This window comes from Halichoerus grypus, chromosome 7 (genome assembly GCF_964656455.1).
Source record: "Halichoerus grypus chromosome 7, mHalGry1.hap1.1, whole genome shotgun sequence".
Classification (NCBI taxonomy): Eukaryota; Metazoa; Chordata; class Mammalia; order Carnivora; family Phocidae; genus Halichoerus; species Halichoerus grypus.
This window is the reverse complement of record NC_135718.1, coordinates 33096467-33121392: the sequence shown is the minus strand read 5'-3', so window position 1 is coordinate 33121392 and position 24926 is coordinate 33096467. Positions and strand designations below refer to the sequence as shown.

General features: G+C 43.2%; 2 protein-coding genes across 5 annotated transcripts in view; one reads left to right on the top strand and one right to left on the bottom strand.

Moving 5' to 3' along the window:
* LOC118523070 (protein FRA10AC1) overlaps positions 1-9761 on the bottom strand; it is a 73551-nt gene extending 63790 nt beyond the window's left edge. The window contains exon 1 of the mRNA XM_078077349.1: positions 9606-9761. The gene's annotated coding sequence lies outside the window, so the exon portion shown is untranslated. The remainder of the gene's footprint in view (positions 1-9605) is intronic.
* A 3437-nt stretch (positions 9762-13198) lies between these two features.
* LGI1 (leucine rich glioma inactivated 1) overlaps positions 13199-24926 on the top strand; it is a 38166-nt gene continuing 26438 nt past the window's right edge. The window contains exons 1-2 of one of the 4 annotated variants that reach the window (XM_036072487.2): positions 13201-13719; positions 14117-14188. In XM_036072487.2, coding sequence (XP_035928380.1) covers positions 13253-13719; positions 14117-14188 — 539 coding nt within the window. In that variant the 5' untranslated portion in view covers positions 13201-13252. Of the gene's footprint in view, positions 13720-14116; positions 14189-14209; positions 14652-24926 lie in introns of those variants that run through there. The other 3 variants (XM_036072490.2, XM_036072488.2, XM_036072489.2) reach the window with 3 other exon arrangements.

The window sequence follows — 24926 nt, the reverse complement described above, 5'->3', positions numbered from 1 at the left end:
CATTTAAGGAGGGCCCATGTCCATCACAACTCACTTCGATGTTGGTCCAGAAAAGTGACAAAAGGGGAAAGTGGTGTTTTCCTGGAAAAACCTGAACAATCATCTTAGAGTGTTGATGCCGTCCTTTGAAAGCCCTTCTGAGATCTGGCTGCTCTCTGGGGTGAGGAGAGTAGGGAATGCCACCCCTGGACTATGTTTCTTCAGGGTCCTGGGATCTATCCTCAGACTAGATGGAGGGTACCCATCACAGAAGCCTGGGGTTGAGGGTATAGTCTGGGCCGGGAAGGCAGCCGTTCCAGGCTGTTCTCCCCCATGGCCAGGCCTGGCTTCTCCACTCACTCATTCTGATGGCTTCAGGAGAGGCACTCTTGATCCGAATAATAATAGCTTGCTATGTGCTAAGCACTTTCTTACCTTATCTCATTTCCTCTTCATAAGGATCCTGTGAGGTGAGTACTGATATCTTCATTTTACAGGTGAGAAAACTGAGGATAAGAAAGTTTAAAATTTTTCCCAAGGTCATGCAGCTAGTAAATGCCAATGCCAGGAGCTGAGCCACAACCATCATGCTATACTGCATCCTACTGGATTGGGATGACCCAAGGGTTCCCCCAGGCTTCCCCTGAGAGCCTCCAGAGCCAGGGCTGGATCAGCCTCAGTTATTTCCATGCCCCAAATGCCATACAGTATACAGACAAGGCCTCAAGAACTGCCCATAATTTCATACACATCAAAAATAAGGAATCACATGATAAACATTTTGGAAACAGACCGAAGTCAGTTTGAAGCCAAACTAAATGGCCTTGGGCAAGTCACTGAACCTCTGGGAGCTTGTGTTTCCTCACCCGCAGGGTGAGGATGCTAATGCCTGGCCTGCAGAGCAGGTGAGATGATCAATTGGTCCAGCAAGTATCGGTTCTTCCAGCTCCCTGGCTCCACCGCTGGGAGCAGTCGAGGCCGTGCCAAGCATGTGGCCAAGAGAGGGGCGGGTGCAGGGGCCTGACACCCCCCTGCTGTCCATGTTTCTCCCTGCTCCAGACCAGCAGGGCACTAATCCTATGGTCATAACCAGTTCCATCATTCCCTTGCCATGTTCCGGGGTTAAAGTCCAAGCTTCTGGGATCATCACTCCTACGAAAACTTAATGGGTGTAGTACAGGCCACAAGTCACGGGCAGCAGTGGAAAGCTCTTAGTTCTTCCAGAATGAGAGTACAAAGCCAAACAAAACAAAACAGGGCCTTTCTAAAGGGATAAGGCAAAAGCAACAAGCTTGAAATCCAACATCATGAAGTTCACGTTTCCAAAGCAGAACAGTCTAGTTGCAGGTTTCGTCTTCAATTTCAGAATCTTAAACCAAAATAACCAAACAAAAAAGCACTTAATGGTCTCCTTGAAATGGTGAAGAAGTGTCTCTTTTAAGAAAAAAATGACTGCTAATAACTACTGTGGGAATGATTCAGGCATAAAGTAGAAGAAGAAGAAGAAAGGAGAATAATCATATTTTCAGCTTTGCATTCCAATAAACAAGTCCTCCCTAGGGCAACGCCTCTCAGAGGCACTGTTTTCCCTTAGGACCACCCCAAATCATATTTCTGGCTCAGTTATGTTCACCTTGGCCATGACTGAGAATTATGCTTGTTTTATTCACTAACAACTTTCTTTTTTTTTCTTTTTTTTTTTTTTTGCTATTCAAGTCTAGCCACTTGAAAGGCAGCCTACCAAGGCCTTCCCTGCATTTTTGGTGTTTGGCTCTGAAAAATTCAAATATATTTCTAGAGAAAATGCTAAATAACTAAAATCATACATTACCAAAAATATTCTTGGATCATTTGCTTCTGTACACTATTTTAAAAATTGACCTATAATATTATACCGATTTCCAGCATACAACATAATGATATTCATATATAGTTTTGCAAAACGATCACCACAATTAATCTAATTAACATCTGTCACCATATATAGCCACAAAAGAGGTTTTTTTCTTGTGATGAGAGCTTTTAAGATCTACTCTCCCAGCAACTTTCAAATATGCAATATGGTATTGTTAACTACAGTCAATATACTCAGCAGAGTATGCTTTTGTATTTTGATTTAAACTTCACCATGTGTGGGATGTCTGGGTGGCTGAGTCAGTTAAGCGTCTGCCTTTGGTTCAGGTCATGATCTCGGGATCCTAGGATTGAGCCCCACATCAGGCTTCATGCTCAGCGGGGAGTCGGCTTCTCCCCCTCCCTCTCCCTCACCCCCTCACCCCGCTCTGTCCCTTGCTTTCTCTCTCTCTCTCAAATAAATAAAATCTTTTAAAAAAACAAAATAAACTTTGCCATGTGCATTTTGGTTAACTGTAGTACATGCATCTACTATACACAAAATGAGGAAAACAAAGTCTTTTCAAGCCTCTGTTTTGGCAAGGTATTTCTCCTGCCTGAGGAGAGAAGTTTGGAAGTTCTAGAATGTTAGTGTTATGAAGCTGGAGAAACTGAGACCTGAGGAAATGAAATGCCTGTCCATGGCCACACAACACCTCCACAGTTCTTGCCAGAGGATATCTGTCAGTTTGTTTTGGATTCTGTATGTAGAGCATTCAGCTTCCCTGGGCTAATGGGTTATTGATTAATGTTCAGAAAAATGCACAAAGAAGTTTTTTATGTTCCCACTATGAGAACTTCTTTTATTCCTTTTCAGTGGGAATGCTAAGAGCTTTGGGGCAAGACAATTCTTCGTTGTGTGTGGAGGTTCCAAGAGTTTCAGGATGTTGGCATCTCTGGTCCAGCGGTTGCAGCCAGGGGGAAGCAAGAGGCTACTAGGCCAATATTTTCACAACTCCTCCAGGCACCCAAATAGCTATTAGTAACTTGCTGTTGTACATTCAAGAACCTGCTCAACATTCTCCCTGCCTTTCCAATAATCTTCTCTCCGGTAGGATTTCTGGCAGAGGCAGTTCACATGTACAGGATCCTTAGATCTCATCCAGCCCCAGCACTTCCTTTGAAAAGCAGAACCTCGATGTGAAGAGCTACACACAAGGTCATACAGCTCATCCCAGACAGAACCAGATCTTGGCCCCTTCTCTTTCTACCACGTCCCAGAGACAAACTTCCCATATGCCACAGCTTTTCCAAGGGATCAGCCCTGGGTACACGGCCGGACCAGCACAAGGGCCCAACAGCCATTACTCCCAGGAGTTCCGCACCCCGCAGTTCCTGCCCGCTCTTGTGTGAGTAAGGTGGGGTCACCTTTGTTCCAGGAAACCACTCTGCAGCAAGGAGACAGTGCTGTGGAGTGAGGAAGAGTGCGGAATGTCTCTGTGTTAAGCCAGGTGGACCTCTTAGCTTGGGCAAGCTGCCTGGCCTCTGCGCCTCAGTTTCCTCATTTATAAATCGGGAGTGAAGAGTAGCCAAACTGTGTTCCAGTTAAATGGGGTAACGTCTCCAAGGCACCTACACCAGTCCTCGGCACACTGTAAGCACATGCTAAGTGTTGTCAGCAGCAGCAGCACCATCATCATCGCCATAATCAGTTACATCAGTTTTCCTCCCCTGAAACTTGAACTGAGGAAGGACAGCAGGGCCCGTTCAAGTTCTCCCACCAGCATGAGCCAGAGGGTCTCCTTCTTTGGGGCTGCAAGCAAGAGTCCCCAGTCCGTGCCAAATTCACTTTCTACTCAACATGGAAGACGGTTATGAACATGTATAAGTTCAGTATACTTAACTGCATTAATAAAAATTAAACAAAACAAAGTTTATTTTTTAAAAGTAAAAGAAAATACCAGGCCACACATCTGAACTATATTTTCTCCTTTACAAGGGCCATTTTAGCTGTTTCTCCTAGGTAATGGTCATTCAGCCAAAGGAATAGAAAGATACATAAATTGCAGGTCCTGCCTTCAAGGAGGCTTTTTAAAGCCGTACGACTTGCTGCCTTTCATCCCATTCACCTGGGCTTCACTCTGCGATGGGCTTGGAATCTCGGTAAACTAAAGAACGCCAGAGCCTAAATTCCACTGGATTCGCTGACCCTCCTGTTCCCTTCCTCACAGACCAGCACTCTTAATCGGGTGGTTCCCCAGGCTCCCACATTGTTCTTAGTTCTCTTAGAGCCCCGTCAGTTGCTTCCTACAGAAGAGCGGTTGGAAGGGTGTATTAAACATGTCTTCTTATTTTCTATATTCTGATGGTTTGACATCTGGGGCCTTCCTAACCCTGGAGGGACTGCCCCTGCCAGAGTTAACCGATTCCTAGAGATAGTAAACGACTCATCTGTGAGAATATCTGTCATACGCAAACCAACCAAGGCAGAGTCCATCTCCCAACCATCTCCTCTACTGGGCTCTCCTCCTCTGAGCCACTGTCCACCTGCTCTAGTCATCCCAGAAGCAGGTACCCCATAATTAGGGACAGCTCTTATGTCCCAAAGCCCACTGCGATTATTCAAACAAGCACAATAAAGGCTCTTGTCTACATTTTCCCTTCACACCTTCTGCCTCCTGACTGTCCCTAGTGCTTCTTCATGTGGCCTCCCTGCATGGCCTGCCCGGCCTCCTGTTTCACACTCCAGGGCAAGTACAGCAACTTCTTCCTTCATGACAGTCATTTCCATGTCTGCCTGTCATACCATATACCTGATTGAAACGAATCTTGGCTACCTTTACAATAAAGGGAAATAAAAGGGGAAAGAATGAGAGATAAAATCAGTTGGGGGAAGGGTGCCTGGGTGGCTCAGTCGGTTCAGCGTTTAAGAGTCTGACTTCAGCTCAGCTCAGGATCTCAGGGTCCTGAGAGCAAGCTGCCTGCTCAGCAGGGAGCCTGCTTCTCCCTCTCCCACTGCCCCTCCCCCAGCTTGTGCTCTCTCTTTCTATCTCTCAAATAAATAAAGTAAATCTTAAAAAAAAAAAAAAGAGCCAGTTGGGGAGGGAGGGTTGAATTCAATTTAGTAAACATGACTAGAACAGCATAAGAAGAACCCCTCATACTTGTAAAAGACTAGAGTTGATAAAATGCTTTCATAGACATGATTTCATCCAGCCTTTGGCAAAAGCCTGTAAGGTCAACATTAATCTCATTTCGCACAAAGATACTGAGACAGAGGCTAAGGGACTGACTATGATCCCACAGCCAGTAGGTGGCAATGTCAGAATTTGAACTCAGATCTGTCCATTTCTACAATTCTACGGCTGCCTCCCAAAGAAGCAGAGAGAGAATTAAGAATGGAGAGTGAACTGTCTACCATCTTATAATCTAGGTATTCATTCCGTTTGCTGAAGACAGAGACTTATGTGTCTTTGCATTCCCCAATGCCTCATGCATAACAGAGTATTCAGAAGTACATGTTGAACCAATGAATGAAGAGCAATTGAAAGCGGCAGGTAAACAGTTCCAAGCGCCTTAGGAACACACCGACCCTCTCTCTTGTCACACCAATATTGCATTGTTGCCTCATCTGTAAGATGGGGTAATAATAGTACTTATGCAAATCTGTTGAAAAGAATTAATATATAATTCAAATATATATAATACAATTATATAGAATATTATATGAGTTATGTGTATATTATATATTTTAAATATGTAGTATTTGTTGTTGAGAATTAATATCAGAAAAATGTTTTATCCATATGCCTGGCATATAATCGGTAGTCAGTGTGCAAGAGTTAGTACCTCTGATTCTTCTGCTCCTGGCTGGGCACTCTGGGCCTTTGCTGCTGGGCTGTGGGTGCAGTATTAATAGCTTCTGGTCAAAGTTCCCTCCTTAGCCATCCTTTTTGTCAATTGGCTAGTATATCCCTGCTTTCTATCTAACTCCTGTTTTTCCTCCTTTGACAAAGGAGAGAGGCTGTGTTCTAGCTCCATGTCCCTACAGCACTTTCACCATTAAGTCAACAGGTATGTACTGAGCATTGTTTCATGTTTCCTGTTGCTGCATTAACCAACCACCCAAAACTTACTGGCATAAAATCATTTTATTTGCTCACAGCTCTTTGATCTGGTCTGAGCTCAGCTGGGAGTTCCTGCTGTTGGTCTTGCCCATGGTCACTCTTGTGGCTGCATTCATCTGGTAGGTCTGGCTGGAGCTGAACTCAGCTTGGGTGCTGGGGTGGCTGGGTCTCTCTCTCTATGGAGACTCAGGATTTCTAACTCTATGTGGCCTCTTCACAAGGAGCCTGACTACTGACATGGCACCTCAGGGCTCCTAAGAGTATAGAAGCAGAAGCTGCCGGTTCTTAAAACTCTGGCCAGGAACTGGCCTCGTATCACTTGTGCACATTTTGTTGGTTAAAGAGGGCCGGTCTGGCTCCCAGGGGAGAGGGCGCAAGGGCATGAGTACTAGGAGGCCTGGTTCATTGAGGGCCCTTAATGGAACAGACTACGGAAAGCACATTCTCTGTGCCTACCACTTCGCTAGGATCATTGGTGAAAACATCAGACCAAGTTCCCGTCTCCATGGAGCCTCCATCCCAGGGGGGTGGTTATCGAAACTTGACAGTGCACCAGAATCACTGGGAAGCTTGGTGAAAACACAAATTGCTGGGCCCTCCCCCCGAGTTTCTGTTCCCAATTGTCAGGGGTGGGGTGGGGCAAGTTCCCAGGTAACAGCTGGTCTGGGAACACTTCGAGAACCACCGTTCTGGGGTTCAGTTCTTTCACCAGAATACATCCCCGGAGATGTTACTTCAGTTGGTCTGGGGTAAGGTAATTTTTAAAAACATTTCCCTGGTGATCCTAATATGCAGCCAGGATTGAAAACTGCTGCTTGAGAGACTATTCTGTCTCCCTCTTTTTTCAGACAAGTTTCCTTGAGCTAGTCACAATTTGATTTATCTTTATGACCTCACCTGAATATTTCTCTTCTTCAAAACAAGGGTTCTCAAATTTTGCTGCACTTTAGAGTTTCATGTGACATTTAAAATGCTCAATGTCCAGGTCATACTCCAGATCAATTAAATCAGAACCTCTAGGGATGTGACCCCCGCATTAAGTATTTTTAGAAATTCTCCAAGTGATTGCAAAGTGCAAGAAAGTTTGAGAATAGTGATACTATCACGGTACACATTTCTCAGTTAAAAAATGGTCTTCCCCAAAGTAATTTTCAGTGCCTTCCTTTGAACACTAAAATGCAGAGGATATTTTAAACTAGAATTTTACCTTCTCCTCTGTCTACTCTCACCTACATATGCATTCATGCCTCAATTACATAATCATCCTTTAGGGAGACCAGATTTTGCCACATTTGCCCTTAAAAATTTTTTTACCCAGGACTGCGAGGAACTTTTGGTGAGGAAGGGGTTAAGATGATAGCCCAGTTGCATGCTGGGAATTGTAGTTCTAGAGCAGCACCTCACCAGTGAGGCACTATGGGCCTCCAAAGCAGCACCCAGGATCCCGCATCCCACTGACCCTTCAGGGACGCAGTGTCCAGTGGTGGCTAACACCGTGGGCATCAGACTCAGATGCCTGGGTTAGATCCCAGCGCCACTCCTCACCAGCTGCCGGACCCTGGGCACACTACTTCATCTCCTGGCCCTAAGTTTTCTTTTCTGTAAGTGGAGAGGAAATAACAATAGCAACAACAATAATAATAAATATCTAGCCCATTGGATTGTTATGAGGATTAAATGAATTAATTACATAAAGGGCTTAGAACAGCTGATGGCACAAAATACGCATTCTGTAAGTGTCAGCTTTATTCCTATTGCCTTGCAATTCCTCTCGGCCAAAGTTGGACCATAGGAGTAAAAAATGCCCCAATTCCATAGTCAGGACATAAGGGTTTATCTGTCTTTTGAGAAATTACCCATATCTCTTTGTATAAATTACCCTCTGGGTCATTCTCTTAAAAATCATGAGGTTGGTTGGTTGGGGTGATAGGCTGGGGACAAGGGATATGATATTAGCTAAAAAATGCTGGCACACATATCATCCCCTAGTGAGTATCCCTCGATTTTGCCTGCCCAGCCATCCTCTTTGCTCCTGGTAGTAACACCAAAGTTTCCTTTGGGGTGCCACACCCCTCCCATCGCCTCCACTCTTGGTGGGATTGCTGCCAAGGTGTCCTGCTTTCCCATGGCAAATGGGTGGGTACCTGACCCCAGCTCAGCCCACCAGGCTCTCGCCTCTGGGGAGAAACATGGGGACAAGAACTGGTTGGAGCAGGTTCACCTGAGGTCCCTCACCTCCTGCTGCCTAGATCCCTGAGCTCCCACAAGTTTCTCCTTTCTGAAACCTGCTTGGACAGACCGTCCTTGGATTCTGCGAGTCACTCTATCACCATGGCAATGAGGGCCTTTTATGCTACGATTGGCAGAATCAATGTCTGACACTTTCTACCAAAGAGTCCTAAGTGACACCCTCTTTCTAAGTAATCTTTAAAATTTGGTCCTCGGTGTACCTGGGTGGCTCAGTTGGTTAAGCGTCTGCCTTCAGCTTATGTCGTGATCCCAGGGTCCTGGGATTGAGTCCATATCAGGCTCCTTGCTCAGTGGGGAGCCTGCTTCTCCCTTTCCCCCCTGCTCATGCTCTCTCTCTCTCAAATAAATAAATGAAATCTTAAAAAAAAAAAAAGATAAAATCTGGTCCTCTGCTCACCGGCCTTGCCCACTTCCCATCTAATTTCTGGCAGAACTATCAGTAGCTGAATGCTTTCTTTGTGACATGCCTTCCACATGCATTATCACTAATCCTAATATCAACAATGTAAAGATGGTATTACTGCTACTTTATCAATGTGGAAAATGAGGTACAGAGTAGCTAAGCAACTTGCCCAAGTTCACACAGCTAGTAAATAACAGAAATGATATTCAAACCAGTCTACTTACTGCCCTCAATCAGTAAGTGAATTTTTTTGGTATTGAGATCAACATTTCTCTGCCATTTCACAGACTCCTGGGGTGGGTGAAGATCTTTTGCATCCTCTAATGAAGCGTTTTCCTTTTCTTTCTTTCTTTTTTTTTTTGGTCATAGACTGATTGTAAGAAACATTTTACATCACAACCGTACACACACACACACACACACACACACACAGAAGAACTGACACCCGTTTGCATGTGTGAGTGTTTGTAAAAGGGAGGCAGGGCCAAGCTGGAGCTTTTGAGGCTCATAATAATGATTTGTTTACTTGCATAATGCGTGTTTCCTAGGCCACGCCAGCCTGAGGGGAGAGCTGGGATCAGAACCAGCACAGGCTGTTCCTCTCTCCCTCTGCTTTCATCAGCTCTCCCAGAATCTCCAGCCCCTCCACAAAGCCCCTGTCCCGGTTCCGAGGATGCCCAGAGAACATCGCACATGTGCTCCCGAACACACGCCAGGGCCTGTTTCCCTTCTCTTGTGCTCTGGCTCCCTGCTGGGATCATTTGCCTACTCCTCGGTGTGGCTGTCACTGCTGCTAGGCCACTAACGTTGAGCTGCTCCTGGTGGAAAACCCAGTGGCTTTGGTGACGTGTGAGTCACGGGCTCGGATGGGGACGCTGTTATATCTCCATGGCAGTTCCGGTGCCGCAGCGCTGGGCGCAGTTCCTCACAGCACCCACGTGCAAGGCCATGATGCCCACTAACCTAGAAAGCACCCACTTTGTTCCAAGGACTCAAATGTAGATTCTTCTTACCCTTTCTAACTTACGCGTGTTCAAGGGCAGCAGGCTGACAACAATCTCCGTTCTGTGTTCATCACCAAAACCACCTTCTTTTTCTCCAGCTCTGGACCTTGTCCTTGGACTGGGCTTGGATGTTCTTACTCTCACCCAGACTGGTGAGTTCTTTCTTTCCCAGGAGGATCCTTGGTTGCTTTATGCAAATAGACTCTTGGCAAGGCCACAGTCTGTCATCCTGCCCAGAAGTGCCTGCTTCCTAGAGCGAATACAGACTTAAGATAAACCCATTTTTATTTGAGAGCTTGGCTTCCCAGGTCTTGGGAGTCACATGTTCAGAGTTCAAGTTTTGTTGCAGCAATGATGAGGAGGATGATAACAAATCTTCCCCATGTACCAGACCCCATGCTAAACACTTTAGATACATTTAATTCTGTCAACAATTCCATGTGATGTGTATTACTATTATCCTCATGATAAAGAAGAGAAAACTATGGCTTAGAAAGGTTACATTGTAGCCTGTGGTCATAGGCTGGCAAAGTGCAGAGCCAGCCTGGGACCCACTGGGCTTCTACAGCTGGGCCTGCGCATCCAGCCTTCCTCAGTCAAGCCTCCCAGTACCCCCTGCGCCTCCTTCCAGCTCTGTTTTCATTCTTTCTAAGCCACTCTCCCAAGGGCCCCCACCGTAATGCACAGGTGGGTTATCAAACCTTATCTAAAGGTGTCCAACTTGGTGGAAACCCCTAAGCTTTCACCCTCCCGATTCCCACATCCTCTGTGTGCCCTACCAGGGCTTCCTGGAGGAGGAGGCGGAGGAGTTGTGGGGAAGTCTCATCAGCTGTAAGAGCCCCCTCTCCAGGCCCTTCAAGTCTTCAGTATGGCAAACTGCTCTTCCTAGCCCCCTCCTCAGATCCAATTCTGGAGTCAGGCGGTTTCTCTTCCCTTAAAAGGCCATCAGCATTCCACATTACACGGTTACAATTTTGCCTGATCTTAGTGGGTTAGTGGGTGTTTTAATTGAATAGGGAATTCAAGTCTGGGCTTTAAATGCCATAGAAAAAGAAAAAGTTACTGTCTTTTCAGAATGCCCATTGTAATTTGTCCTTAGAGTCCACCCCCCCCCCCATGGTCCTTTTTCCACTGGAACTGACACACTGAACCACCAGATAAATACAGCTGCAAAGTGAAGTTATGGGTATGATTTCTTTCCCTCATTCATTTGCCCTTCTGGCTTCGTCCAGTCAAAAATGAAAGACTGCCCACCCTTTCTCTGACTGTGTCTACAGAGTACAAACCCAAGGGCTGATCAAACAATCTTGATAATTTGATACATTTAAAAGTGAAACATAGGGAGTGAATTATCCTGTTTAACCACACTGATCAGTTTCACCAAGCCTCTGTGAGAATGTCACCCCACACAGAGTGATAGCTCTGTTCCCTGCCATCTGTATGACCTCTCAGGAACACAGTTACCCCACCTATAACATTTTGGGGGTTGGATCTGAGAACTCTGAGGTCCCTGAAGGTTCTCGGGGTCTTTATTTTATAATTACAAAATGCATCATTTACAAGTCAGATAAGTTAGGGGATGGGTGGTTAGAATAAAAAACGTCCTCTATAAAATTTTTACTACATAATTATTTTATGGAGCAAGTTGCCACTATGCGCTTGAAACAGGATTCAATTTACAGAAATCTGGCTTGCAGCCAACTTTTAAGTGACACTTTTACCATTTCAAGTGGGGCTTGCCCATGGGTCACAGTTTCTAAAAACACTATCATATACTCCCTCCCTCCACAGAGACTTTGACAGTGAAACATTAGTAGAATCTATTCTAAAATCATTACTTCTCTTGGATTGAGGTTTTTTTCCTTTTCTGTAAAAATACAACATATTTATATGCCCTCAAGAGTTGGTTTAATGATCATAATCTACTGGTCCTTTTGAAGCACAAACCAGATGATATCACTCCTTGCCTAAAACACTGCAGAGGTGTCCGCTGTTCTCAGGGTCAAGGCCAGGCCCTTGTGTCTATTTGCCCCACCTGGAATGCTCCTGCTCTCTCTTTCACTCCCCCTTACCCGGGAACTCAGCTCAATCATTACTTCTTCAGGGAATTGTCCTCTGACCCCCTTGATGAGATCAAATTCCTCTATTATAACTCTGAGATCTGATGTGAAGTTTCTTTGGATGAGCGTGGTCTGGTCATGAATAGCCTTTACGCTCCATTGTTGCTCTAGGTGTACTGTTTGCCCAGCATGTGCACAACGCTGTCCAGGCACTGGATTCACTGCAGGGTCTCTGCCCTCATGAAGCTTACAGTCTTCTGAGTGAACAGACAGTAATCAAATACAAGAATGAACATGCCTGCCACTTCCCCCCTCCTCCCACCTCCAGAGCTTACAGAGATTAAACAAGTGATTGCAGTGAGTGTGGGGCATGTGATGGGAGGGAAGGGGTAGACTGCCAATGCATCAAGCTCCAGTGGAGGATGAGTTTGGTCATAATCACACATTTGTTCAAATTGTCCTTTTACTGCTTTCAGTCTAAGAAGCTGAGCGGGAGAAAGGACTGTAGACTGACATCCCCTGGCCAGCTGGGCCAGCTCCAGGGTGGCCGACTTCGGTGTGGTAAGAGGACCCAGGGTCTATTCTCCTCCTTGTCCTCCAAGGCAAGGGTCCTCCCACCCTCTTGGACTACACCACCCTGCCCCAATGTCCCAATGTCAAGGCCTGTTTTTTTTTTTCTTTAAATAAATTTCCTATTCCAAGGGTATGCTCTCTTTCCCATCAACTATGACAGTGACGTAGCCTACCATTTTAATGTAACGTTCATGATATTTATGGAACACCTCTGTTACCATCCCCATTTCACAGACGGGGAAACAGATGCAGGGATAAGGCCAGCTAGTTTGTGGCAGATCTGGGACCTCAAAGCCAGGGCTCTGGCTCTTAATCCAGTGCTTTCCCCACCCTGTCTGAGCCTCCAGGGCTAAACCAGGTCCTTTACAGGGCCCTGAGAAGCCAAAGTTGGCAGCCTCCTGCTGGCAGGGCACTCCCTCAAGCTTCTGGTCCTACAGATAACGAATGGAGTGTGAGAAATGAGGAGGGTGGATTATGCACGGGGGCAGTCTACACTCTTGTTTCCTCCCTCATCGTGGAAGGACGGGATGGCTTACACATGGGGGAGGGGGGCCCATTATGAGAGGCAAGAATTCATAAGAGTTGATAAGTGTCAGAAAAGTATTTACTCACATTCATTCCCTCAAAGTCACATTCTCCATGTGTTCCTATTTGTCTTTCAACGATGGCATCAGTCAGGTGGATTCAGCCAGCCATACCAAGGTTTTAGCCAAATGCTGCGGAGGGAGAGAGTTTCATTTAACTTCATTTTTCCAGCCAGGGCTGGCTCCGAAGCGAGTTTTTCTGACTCGGTCGTTTGCTACATGCACAGCAAATTCCCAGAGGTTTCTGAGACTGCCGAGATCTGACACAAGATGACTGCTCCCACCCACCCGCCCACCCACCCACTAATAAGACATAAAGCCGTCCTATTTTTGGTAACAATTAAAGGGCCTCCCGGTGCAAGCAGAACGCTGTTTATTTTCTGTTACATCACTTCACTTTGCCTTCGAAGGCTGGTCTGTGCTCAGTGTTCTCTTGGTGATGCAAGTCGGCTCTCTCCTCCAGCAGTTGGGTCCCTCCCATCGTACAGCACCTCACAGGTCTCTTCCCCGAGCAGTGCGTTGCTGGAGCGAAGAGCAGCTCACGAATCAGCTGCAGGTCCCCGTTTTGAAAAGCAGAGACACAGAGGCAGAGGAAAAGGGTGGACTCTTGTGTGACCTGGTCTCAGAGCAAGACAATCACCAGCTGAATTCCAGAAGCCCTGTTCATGTTCGGGGATATTTTTTCGACTGCATGGAATCAGAGAGAAGCCAGAGGATGGGAAATGCCTGCATCCCCCTGAAAAGAATTGCTTATTTCCTATGTCTCTTATCTGCGCTTTTGCTGACTGAGGGGAAGAAACCGGCGAAGCCAAAATGCCCTGCCGTGTGTACTTGTACCAAAGATAATGCTTTATGTGAGAATGCCAGATCCATTCCACGCACCGTTCCTCCTGATGTTATCTCATTGTAAGGCCCGTAAGCATTTTGATATCTAATTTACGATTTAAAAATTCCAGCCGATGTATTTGGGGCTTTGTATGTATCGGTAGGAGGGCATGGAGAGAGAAATTCCTCTTGCGTGCTTGGCCATTTGACAGTGCTAACATTTTGCTGCATTTAGAAATTTTGATTTTGATTAAGCTGCTATGGAACATGCTTAGATACTCCCTACCCCTGAACATTATTATGAGAAACCTGTAGCCGATTCATCTCTCCTACTCCATCTGGGAAGGAACAGTATGGTACTTCATAAAATAGTGTCAAAATAGTGCCTGTTTTGCTAAACCGGATTAACATAAGGTTTGTTCTGTGTGTGTGTGTCTCTTTGTGTATGTCTGTTTGTTTTTTGTTTGTTTTCTTTCAGATCCTTTGTGAGATCTGGTTTTACTGAAATCTCAGAAGGGAGTTTTTTATTCACACCATCGCTGCAGCTCTTGTGAGAAATATTTATATCATGACTATTTTTAATATAGCATATATTTGGATAAGCCCTCTAGTAAAACGATCTCAATATTAATTCTGTCAAATGTGATTGCATTTCTGGAAAGAAAAAGACTATCAGTAAAGTCAGAGGTAGCCGGGTTTGCTTGCGACTCGACACGGGCAGTGCAGGTTGATTCTTGCAATGGTAAATCTGCTAACCCGTAATGCTGTCTACTTTAATGGCTATTTATGAAGTTGTTGGAATGTTTGCAACAATGCTCCCAATTCCATGCCACTATTTTACTTTCATTTTTGACTTGGGAACTTTGCTTATTTTGCCCTGGAGTTTTTGAATTAGTTGACACTGAACCCTGCATAACATATGCACTCAAGATGTTGTCTGCCGGGGATCTGGGGCAGGCTGCTACTCTGTATGATTTACCATGTGGGGAAAAACAAATCCGGGTTCTTTCTAGGTAACTCCTTAATATATTAACTCTCATGAGATTGTTTTCTAATCTCCCATCATTTATAACTAGTCGCCTTACAAGGAGGCAAAGAAAATATTAATATAGGATGGTGCAAAGGATTAGTCTTTGCTGTGTGTTTTGAGTTAGCCACGAGGGAACCACATATTCCAGCTATGTCTCAAAATAGTCAAAAAACAATATTTGACTAAGAAATCAGATTTTTCCACAGGCACAATATCACATGTATAATTTGTTCTGACGTGTAATGTTTGGCCATTGGAGTGCTAGTTCTTAGAGCAGGACCACATGAGGGTCAAGAGGTCTCCCCAGACTCAGGTGTCAGGTGACAGATTGGAGTTGTAGTGACATGGTTCCAGGAGGAAATTAGCCAATTGTCGATCAACTGAGTTTTTGTTATCTGAACTGCATGATTCAGGACCCAAGTTTTTTGCTTGCTTGATTTTTGGTTTTTGGGTGGGTGGGTTTTTTTGTTTGTTTTTTGGTTTTTTTTGCCTTAATTGGCCATTTTGGCTGTTTGAGGTTATATATACAGAGACAAACAGCATGATTTGAAATTGGAGAGACCTGTGTAAATCTAACCCCACTACTCACTAGAAACTAGACATGGAATCTTGTGCAAATGACTAAATCTCTCTGAGCCTCAGTCTCCTCATCTGTAAAATGGAGGTGATGATACATTGAAGGATTGTTATCAGAGATAAATAAGATTTAAGTAGATAAAATGCTTGGCATCAGGTATGACAAATGGTTACAAGTTTTATGAACAGTAGGGCTTTTAATTTTTTACATAAAGCTAAAAAGCTAAAAAAAAAATCTATAAATTAAACCTGTTAATCTGTTGTTTTATCTATATGAAATTCCAAAACTGGTTTGACTATTTCATTGAATTCACAAACCTGATCAGGTGTTCGGACATTATATAACAATGTTGGCTAATGTCTTTCTACTAGTTCATGTCTTGGATTGATATGCAATTGAGTAGAATATTCTTAAGGGATTTATCTGACTGATGGCTAGTGGTATGATTAGGGGAAGGGTTAGCACATCAAACAAATCCAAAAAAGAGTCTTTAGCACATAGAGAGGCAAAGTCTCCAATGCTGGGATCCTTCCGCAGCATAAGAATTGGTTGTATCTGAAAAAGTGGTAATTGTGCTTATGTTGTCCACTTGTTAAATAAATAAATGGCTCATCTAAAAAGCATCCTTTTCAGGAGCTAAGGCACCTCTTCCCCCCCCAGGATAGTTGAATAGATGAGTCCTTAAAATTCAAGGAGAAGCATCAGTCAACACATACTAACATTCCAACACTAAATAGACGTTAGCTGTAACATAGAAAACCTGGATTGAGCAACCCGATCAGTTAGAACATGTCTACTTTGATTTTTTGTGGTTTTTTTTTTTTTTAACCGGTGGACCAACCTCACAAGCACAGATGCTGGACAGTGGTATAGGAATAGTTACCGGCTGCTGCAGGGTAATGTGATTACACGTATTTAGAATCACAGAGGGAAGCCAAGGAACTGGTTTTTAAATAGCCCACACCGAGTGTGTGCCATGCCCCTGTGTCCCATGCTCTGAGTTCCTAAAGAACATTCCAGCCCTTATTTCTAAAAGCAGTTCAGGTTTCAGAAATAACAAAAGGGCGAGTAATTCTTGCCCTGTATGTCCTTACTTAACTCACATTGGCTAACTTCAACATGCAGATTTGTGCCAGAACAGAACTTATGCAAAAGTGTCAGGTGTCAAAGTTCGTCTCTGATCTCAGCACCCTGTTTCCTAAAGATTTTGCTCCCGATTCTTCTTGCCCAATTTCTTTGCTTCCTCCTTCTCCTCAGGAAAGGGTCTAATAAGCTCATTTTCACTGAGGAGGAAATAAATCATAAGGCTCCAAATAGGAATTGTGCCATAATCATAACATTAATGGAAATAGATGGTTCACAGATGAAAAGAGTTCTTCTGTGGGGCATGGCCACCCAGTGCCCTGAAAACCCCACGTGGGCTGCCAGTCCCCCCCCTCCCGGAACACGAAGACAAAGGGGCCTGAATTTGCCTTTGCATGACTTTGGCCATCAGACGAGGCCTGGATCACACCAGCCATGGCTTATGCTTTGCAATGAATTCTAACAGCATTTGTGACCGTGGATTACCAAACTGACCTGCCCTATCCTGTGAAGAGAGAAACTTCAGACTCGATTCTGCTTGATTGATGTGCAAAGGCAGTTGGTTTCTTGCTCTGTTGTTGAAAAAAGGAAAAGAAATGACCCATTCCCATGATCCGTGCTAACAATCTGATAATTTTGTTATGGCCCCAGATGCTTTTTCAGACCTTCTGCAGAAGCATGATGAGAAATACTTTTTGAAATGTCAGCCTGGGGTACTGAGGAGAATAGACACAGTGCCCTCCTTAAGTTACATACAGTGTTTTGGGAGAAAAGACAATGTGTGTTGGAGAGCAAGAACAACAAAAGCGCACACTTTGTAGAGAGGAGAGAAAGAATAGAATTATATAATAAAAATTTATCAAAAACGTTATACAAAACAGTTTAAAAATGTCTTATTTCTGGTTTTAAACAGCCACAATAACAAAACTTTGCCCAAGCAAATGCAATTTCATTCATGTTTTCCATAGAGCCAGTTGTGAAACATAACCAATGAGAATGATTATTCATTTGGGTTTGCTCTTAGGGGTGGGGAACAGTGCTTGTAGCAAATGCAATTTACAGAAATGTGTTTTCACACATTAAAGCCCTGTTCTTCTCAACTACAGACTGAAATCCCCAATGATAAAGGCTCATTGAGGAAATAAAATTCTAACTGAAGAATATAAAATGTGGCAACATTGCCATTTGTTTATAAAATTTTTAATAAACTAAATCCCTCCAACTCTTGCAAGAGTTCTCTTTGCAGGGAGCAAATTACAAGGTTGATTTTAGTATCATGCTAAAAAAAAAATCCATGTATATAAGAATTCAATGTGGTCAGAAAAAATTCTATTTATTCCAGTGAGATTTGGTCTTGTTTGAAGCAATAGAATTGATCCCTCTGGGGGGAAAAAATATCACTATTTCTTTTATTAATCCACAATAAGCACACAAGTACATAGCCCATAAGAAGTAAAAAAATTAAAAAAGGAAAAAGCAATACCATGAACAAGATAAATAATACATCCATCCTTATTAAGGTTTTATCATTTAGTACTTCAAAATACTATTTGCCCACAAGAAAATATCCATGGCCTATCTCACCTTTGCAGTTATCAGCCCCTTCTTCTATTTCTCCTTATGTTACAAGCATAAGAAAAATGTAGCACTCTTTAATGACTACTCAAGCCAGACCTATAAGCTAAGGGGGCTTCTCAAAGAATTATTAGCTGGTAATGGATAAGCATACTTTGGTTTGTGGCCAGCTGATGCCCCCCACAATAGACCAAGAAGTAAAAATTTCAGTCAGCAAGTAGATTGTGTTGTCTACAATTTGCCTCATGACCCATAGCTCTGATTTTCAACTTTTTAATTACTTAATTGTTGTGACTGCAAAGTAACCTTGTATAACCAATGTTTTGTCTGAAAGTGTATTTCATCCCCTCAATTATTCAAGCAAGAAACTTATGAGTTACCGGCCCCTTTTCCTTCACTGTTTTCCAACCAGACAAGTCCTCTCTCAAACAGGATGAGAACCTGCCACCTCCTCTTCAACCCAAGGCCATGGCCCTAACTGAAGCTGCCATCAGGGGTTCACGAGCTGCTGTGGGAGCCTCTGCATTGGGTGCCCCTGCTATCCACCTCCATTAGTGTTACTTTCCAGAAACACAGATCTCATCATGTCACCCTTGTGCTTGGACATTTTTAATGGTTTCCCGGAAACAGAGAAAGTCTGAACACCTGAGTTGGTCTTAATAGAATGTGGCTATTTGTCCAGGGTCATCTCATAATATTGACACCACATGTGCACACAAACACTCCCCAAGCTCCGTCCATTAACAAACTGAAGTACCTTATTCCCTGACCTCTGTTCTCTCAAACTCTATAGACTTTTTGGATATCTCTAGTTCTTCCTGTCATTTACTAGAGCTATCTGTGCTTCTATCTGCCTCATGTCTCTGGACATCGTGGAGGGTCATCAATAGCCAAGGTCCTAGAAAAGAGCCTAGATGTTGCAAGCCTAGACTAGCATATATTTGTTGAATTCAATCCATATTTTCACAGATTTTATACTAAAGAGTCTTGCTTTCCTATCAGTAGATAGTCACATTCTTTTTTATGTTTCGTGTACCCTATCAGATTTCACATGAACTAAGTGCGTGGAGGTCTAGAAAGTGAACTGAACCCAAAAATTGTGAAGAGATTCTGTTCAGCCTCAGAATAAAGGTGTTGTTCACTGACTCAGTCACCTCCCCCATACTGGCATTTCATGTTGGGAATTGGCCTCCTTCCCTAGGAACCAAGGACTACCCCTACAAAGAGAGTAATGGTTGGATGATACTCCCTCAAGCCAAAGAGAAGCTCCCCAATCTGTCCTAGGGACCCAGGTAACATAGAAGGTATGAGACAGAACACAACAGGCCATCATGGGGGGAGCCCCCAGGTCTGAGGCTCCAGTTCCTGGAGGACTTCTACCCTCCCTCTTGGAGGCCTGAATACAGACTAAATTTGAATGGGTCAGGCAGAGTCTAAGTCAGGAAACTACCTTGCCTTCGGGACCAGAACAAAATAGTGGAGGGCAGTCTGGGAGGCACAGGCACATCGTCTTCCCCAGGAGAGGCCAGGGAGAGCAGCAGTTTGCATGGTGGACACCTCCTTCCTCTTCATGCCTCTTCACTTTCTTGCTGCCTTTTTCCCAGTCTCTTCACACCCATTCCTGGGCTGTCCCAATCCCCTCTTCTGTATCATGTGTATTGGTTGTACATATAAATTATGCTTTAAAAAAAAAGGATAAAACCCTAGCGTTATGATATTAAACTTCTTCAACAGAGATCTCTAGTGTACCACAATTTAAAAGGCAAAGCATTTAAAGCCTTTCTTAGACCCACTGCCTGAGTCTCTTCTGTCCCACTTGGACTTCCTCTAGGCCTTTGACATGAAAAAAATCATATTTGCCTCCCAGGTTCTCTGTTGACTCTGGAGGTTGACTAGCATCAATGGTGTGAAGGGTAACATCCCCCCTTTATTCAGTCTGACAAGACATCCAAAGGGAAATGTTGGTTAAGCAGTATTAAGATGGGAAAAAAATTCACTGACAGGTTATTTCCTTTTTGACTTATTTATATTTGCTTAGCTAAAAGTAGGTATTCATTGTAGTGTTGCAAGCAGTAACAAAATGAAAGCAAAAGCCTCCCGTTTTAGTAAACGCATTTTGGGATTCTACTGTGCAACAGGCACAGCATTGGGCTTTGTGAGGGACACGAAGATGAGTGTCATCTCTCCTTCCCTCCCTGCTCTGATATGGCAGCTCCAAGTTGGCAGTGATCCCTAAAAATGTAAATTATAATTGCCTGTGTTTGAATGCATCATAAGGTAGACTTTTTTAAAAATTTTTTTATCATAAGGTAGTCTTGATAGGCTTTCTTATTTTGTTCAAAATCATATTCAGTTGATTGGTTATGATGGTGACTTTTGCCAACTGTTGAGATATAGGCTACAAAATGATTACAGGGGCTTTATGGTGACAGCTGTGATATCAAAGTGGCGAAGGCTGGAGAGCTGACAATGTGGCAAGTAGCAGAGAATGCAGGTTTTGTGGTCAAATAAACATGGGTTCAATCCCCACTCTGCTGCTTAGTAGTTCTATGCTTTGGGACAAGTTTAGTCAAGCCTCATGATCTGCATCTGCAAAATGGGGAATAACCATCATACCTACTGCACAGGATTACAGTAAGGATTAACCGAAGCAATAAATGTAAAGTGCTTGGCACAGTTCCTGTAACTCAATAATAAATGTTATTTTTTTATTACGGTTTTTGAAAATCACTTTAATTTGACCTACCACAATATCGGATTAGCATCTGATTGTATGGGTTGGATTTGCTTATGATCCTAGATTCGAAATGTTATTGTTCTACCCAGAGGTCTCCATCAGAACCTGCTAAGAAATCTTTCCTTCAAATACTTCTCACAGAAAACATGAACTATTTGCCTTTTTGGGGGGTAGAAGACTGAGATGAGCAGAATCCTCTCACTTCTTTCTCATGGAAAAACAACTGGCACCACATTTCATAAAATATGATTTTGTTCAAAATAATTAACACTGACCAGTCTTCAGATGAGTGCTTCTATGGTAGGATGGAAAGAGGTCTGAACTAGAAGACATGAGTTTCAAATCCAGTTCAGCCACTAATGGGCTTTCTGAACTTGGGTTGGTCACAAAATATCCCTGGGCCTAAAATTTAAATGTATAAAATGCCAGAGATAGATAAAATTATGGTTCTTGAACTCAAATGCCAGTGGGGGTTGGGTGATAGGGTAAATAAAGGAAGCAGTTGAGTAGAAGACAATAGGGGGTGGTAGTGATTGGGGTAAACCAGAGAAGACAAGCCTTGCCTAAAAATGACATCCTCGGCTCCAGCTAATCATTGCTGATGAGAATATTGTACATGAACATGGAGCCATATTTTCCTAATTTTCAGGGGAAGGCAAAAATCTGGAAGCAGATTTTTAAAAAGGATAAAAACCAAACAAAACATAAGTTGACATTTTGGGACCTATATATTCAATTAACTAAGGTGTTTTCCTGGCTTAAGAAAATTCTATTGTATTGTATTCCATTCTACAAATAGAGTTACTTTAAATTAATATAATATAGAAGGTGATCTTGTTAAAGAAATGGACAAAATTTATTGGATCAATTCTAACAAACCAGTAAATTAGATTATTAAATGAAAGAGCCTCATAATATGGAATTAGCTATTATAAAGTCATTATTAAAATAATAATGTGGTTCTCAATTTTCCAAGTAGATCCTTTGGGATTTTACCAAGACCTCCCCATGGTGGCTGATGATAAAACAATATTTCATTATCCCTCCCATGGTCAGGGACTAGAGAGAAATTGTTGTGCCCATTTACATGGCAAAATGGCAAGTGTTTGCCTGTGTACAATGTGATTAAAAAGCAATGAGCCTTAAAAAAAAAAGATTAGAATTTATATGTACAAATAACTCTGAAGTCATTAGAGAATTCCTGTGGGAGGTCATAGATTCCTCCCAACTATGCTTCCATGGCTAAACATTTCTATATCCTTCTTTGAGAGCTGTCTTCACTGCCAGTTTACAAGCCATGCAATAAAACCAGGCAAAATTTTGTTAGGGGGTGTTTGTCATTTTTGTATTGCCTGATGCTAAGCACTTTATCGATCTCATTTTTTTACTTCATCATCACAATAACCCTATGAGGGGATATGATTACCTCCATTCCACAGATGAAGCACTGAGTCATAAAAGGGTTTTAAGTAACCTCCTCAATGTCACATCCCTCCTAAGTGGCACATCTGGGGCTTAACCCCACATCCTCACTTTTAACTACTTGCATCTACTTCCTCTTGAACATGAATCACTGGGCTTGACTTTACATAGTTCCGTTCCCAAAATCCAACCCTCTCTCAAAGGGTCAACCTTTGCCATTAACAAGGGTATTCAAGGGAATGTGTCCTGATTCCTGAGAACAATTAATGAGAAGGAGTTTCAAAAGCCCTTTGAAAGAGTGGTAGCATTATTGGCAAGAGCAACTCGTTTCCCTAGGATTTAATTCTCATTTGTATGTGTAAGCCCTGGTCTCCTTGCTTGGAAAAAAGAGAGAGAGAAGGAAATAGCAGAAGAAAAGGACTTATATACTTTAAAGTTATGCCTTAGATCAATGTTTTCTAAACTTGTGTCCTGTGGAACCGTTGTCCTGCAAGAAAAGGGTCTGTGCTCAAATAAATTTGGGAAACTATACATTTTATCCCCCCACCTTGGCTACTCACAATGCATTTTGCCTTAGAAAAGCCTCTGGAATTATTTTATGTCATTTCGCTTTTCTTCACATCTCATAGGATATTGGGAATCTATGCCTTTGGTATTCATATTATTTATTAGCTTAATTATTTATACTCATCTTGTTCTAGAAAGGCTTGCTAGCAGTGGTTAGGCAGGTACAAAGAATTCCATCTTAAAGGATACACTAAACCATCTATCTCCATATAAGGAGTTAACTCAGACAATTTTGTTCGTGTGGATTCATTGAGTGTGATATCTGGGAGCATGCCTCCCTCCCACACTGTCCACCTGGTCAAGCAGCTTGGCACACACAGCTGCTTTGGGGACCTCCCAGTGGATTCTCCATCTTTCTGAGGAAGTAGATTGCCCCTTGCAGCATGTTCAACAGGAAAAACTCCCCTGAGCTTACATTTACACTCTCGCTATTTTTGCCTGGAGCAGGTTCCCTCACAGCCATTTCCCAAATGGCTAATCCAGCATTTCCCTGGGTATGTTTCATGGAATATTCATTTTACATAAGGCTTAATGATAAAAGGGTCCCATGATCAATAAAATTGGGAAACTGCGTATTTCATTCCCTTTTGAAGAGTCTTAATTTATTTAAGGATAGAAAGAGTAGTGTAATTAAGAACTCTAATGATCTTTACTTACCCACTTTCTCCAGACTTATCTATTTTTCTATTCATGTAAAACCTCTCGACCCTAAGAAGGCCTTGTATTCCAGGGAATAGCCTCTGGGAATTACCAGGCAAGGCTGTTCTAGACTTGCAGCAGACACTGGGCAGATCTGATGGGACTAAAAAGAGAAAGCATGGCCTCACCTATGACCGTCTCCAGTCTAGCACAGAATCCCAGCTTTGCCAGTTACAAGCTTCAAATTACTTTGCCTCTCTCACCTCGGTTTCCTTCATATTTTAAGAGGAGAATATAAAACCTAAATTATAGTGTTCATTTTAAGATTAAAATGAGTTCCTAGATGGCAAGCTGCTGAAGATGAGGCTTGGCACAGAATAGGCTTTCCATAAAATGTTAAGTCCCTTCTCCTTGGTGCTTCAGGACCAGGGTGATATAGGCTGAATTTATAAACAACATCAGGAGGGTAGGCTGTTGACTAGTTATGCCAATTCCTAGACTAGTTATGCCAACTCCTAGAAAGGAAAATTTGACTGTCCTGGGATAAGAGATAATAGACTATAAAATCAAAGAGGTAGATCCGTGCTTTGATATTTGCTAGTAGGCATGCCAAGAATATTCCCAAGAGGAGTGCCTGGGTGGCTCAGTCGTTAAGCATCTGCCTTCAGCTCAGGTCATGATCCCAGGGTCCTGGGATCGAGCCCCGCATCAGGCTCCCTGCTCCGCGGGAAGCCTGCTTCTCCCACTCCCACTCCCCCTGCTTGTGTTCCCTCTCTCGCTGTGTCTCTCTCTCTCAAATAAATAAATAAAATCTTAAAAAAAAAAAAAAAAGAATATTCCCAAGGGGATCCCTGAAACCTACATTCTAATCCTGGCCCTGCTGCTGATAAAAGATGTATATGACCTTGGGTAAATCCCTTAACTTCTGCAGACCTCAGTTTCCTCACCTGTAAAAAGAGGAATTGAACTACGTATCTCTCTGGAGTGCCCCTCACCACCCACCAGATTTATGTGAAGCTAAAGTAGGGTTATTTCCCATCAACTCGGATTAAGAGGTGGTGGTCTACTTAAGGATCAGCTGAATTTCATTGAAAATGTTTTTCAAGGATGAGAGACCCAAAAAATCCCAAAAAACAAAATACTGTGACATAAGGTGCTCATGTATGATGCTTCCCATTTTAATGCTTTTCTGCCTTAAAAGCGTATTTTTAAATATTCAAATTAAATTATTCACATGGCACATGCCCTTAGAATGTGCGTATTTAACTAAAGTGAATCATCAGCCTATTATTAATTATCATTCAACCAGCCCTATTCTTTTGGATAAAGGAGAATATTAGTATCTGAAGGGGCTGAATCATTTCAGCACAGCAAGCTCTAAACAACTTGTCAAGTCCCTCCAGCTATGCCCCTAACTCCTCCAGCAGACTGTGGCCTGTGTGGCTTCATCTCTCTCTTACCTATATATGCAAATACACATCACAGATGTGCCTGGTTTTGTGCGTTTCTGTGTTTACTCACACTATCCATGGCTGCCTCTTTCCCTGGACAATGCCCATAACAGTTGTCTGGGACAGGCGACAATCTCACTAGCTCTCAGTCTCCCTAGCAGTAAAACTAAGGTTCTTCACTACATCTAAAGGCTCTTCCAGCTCTGA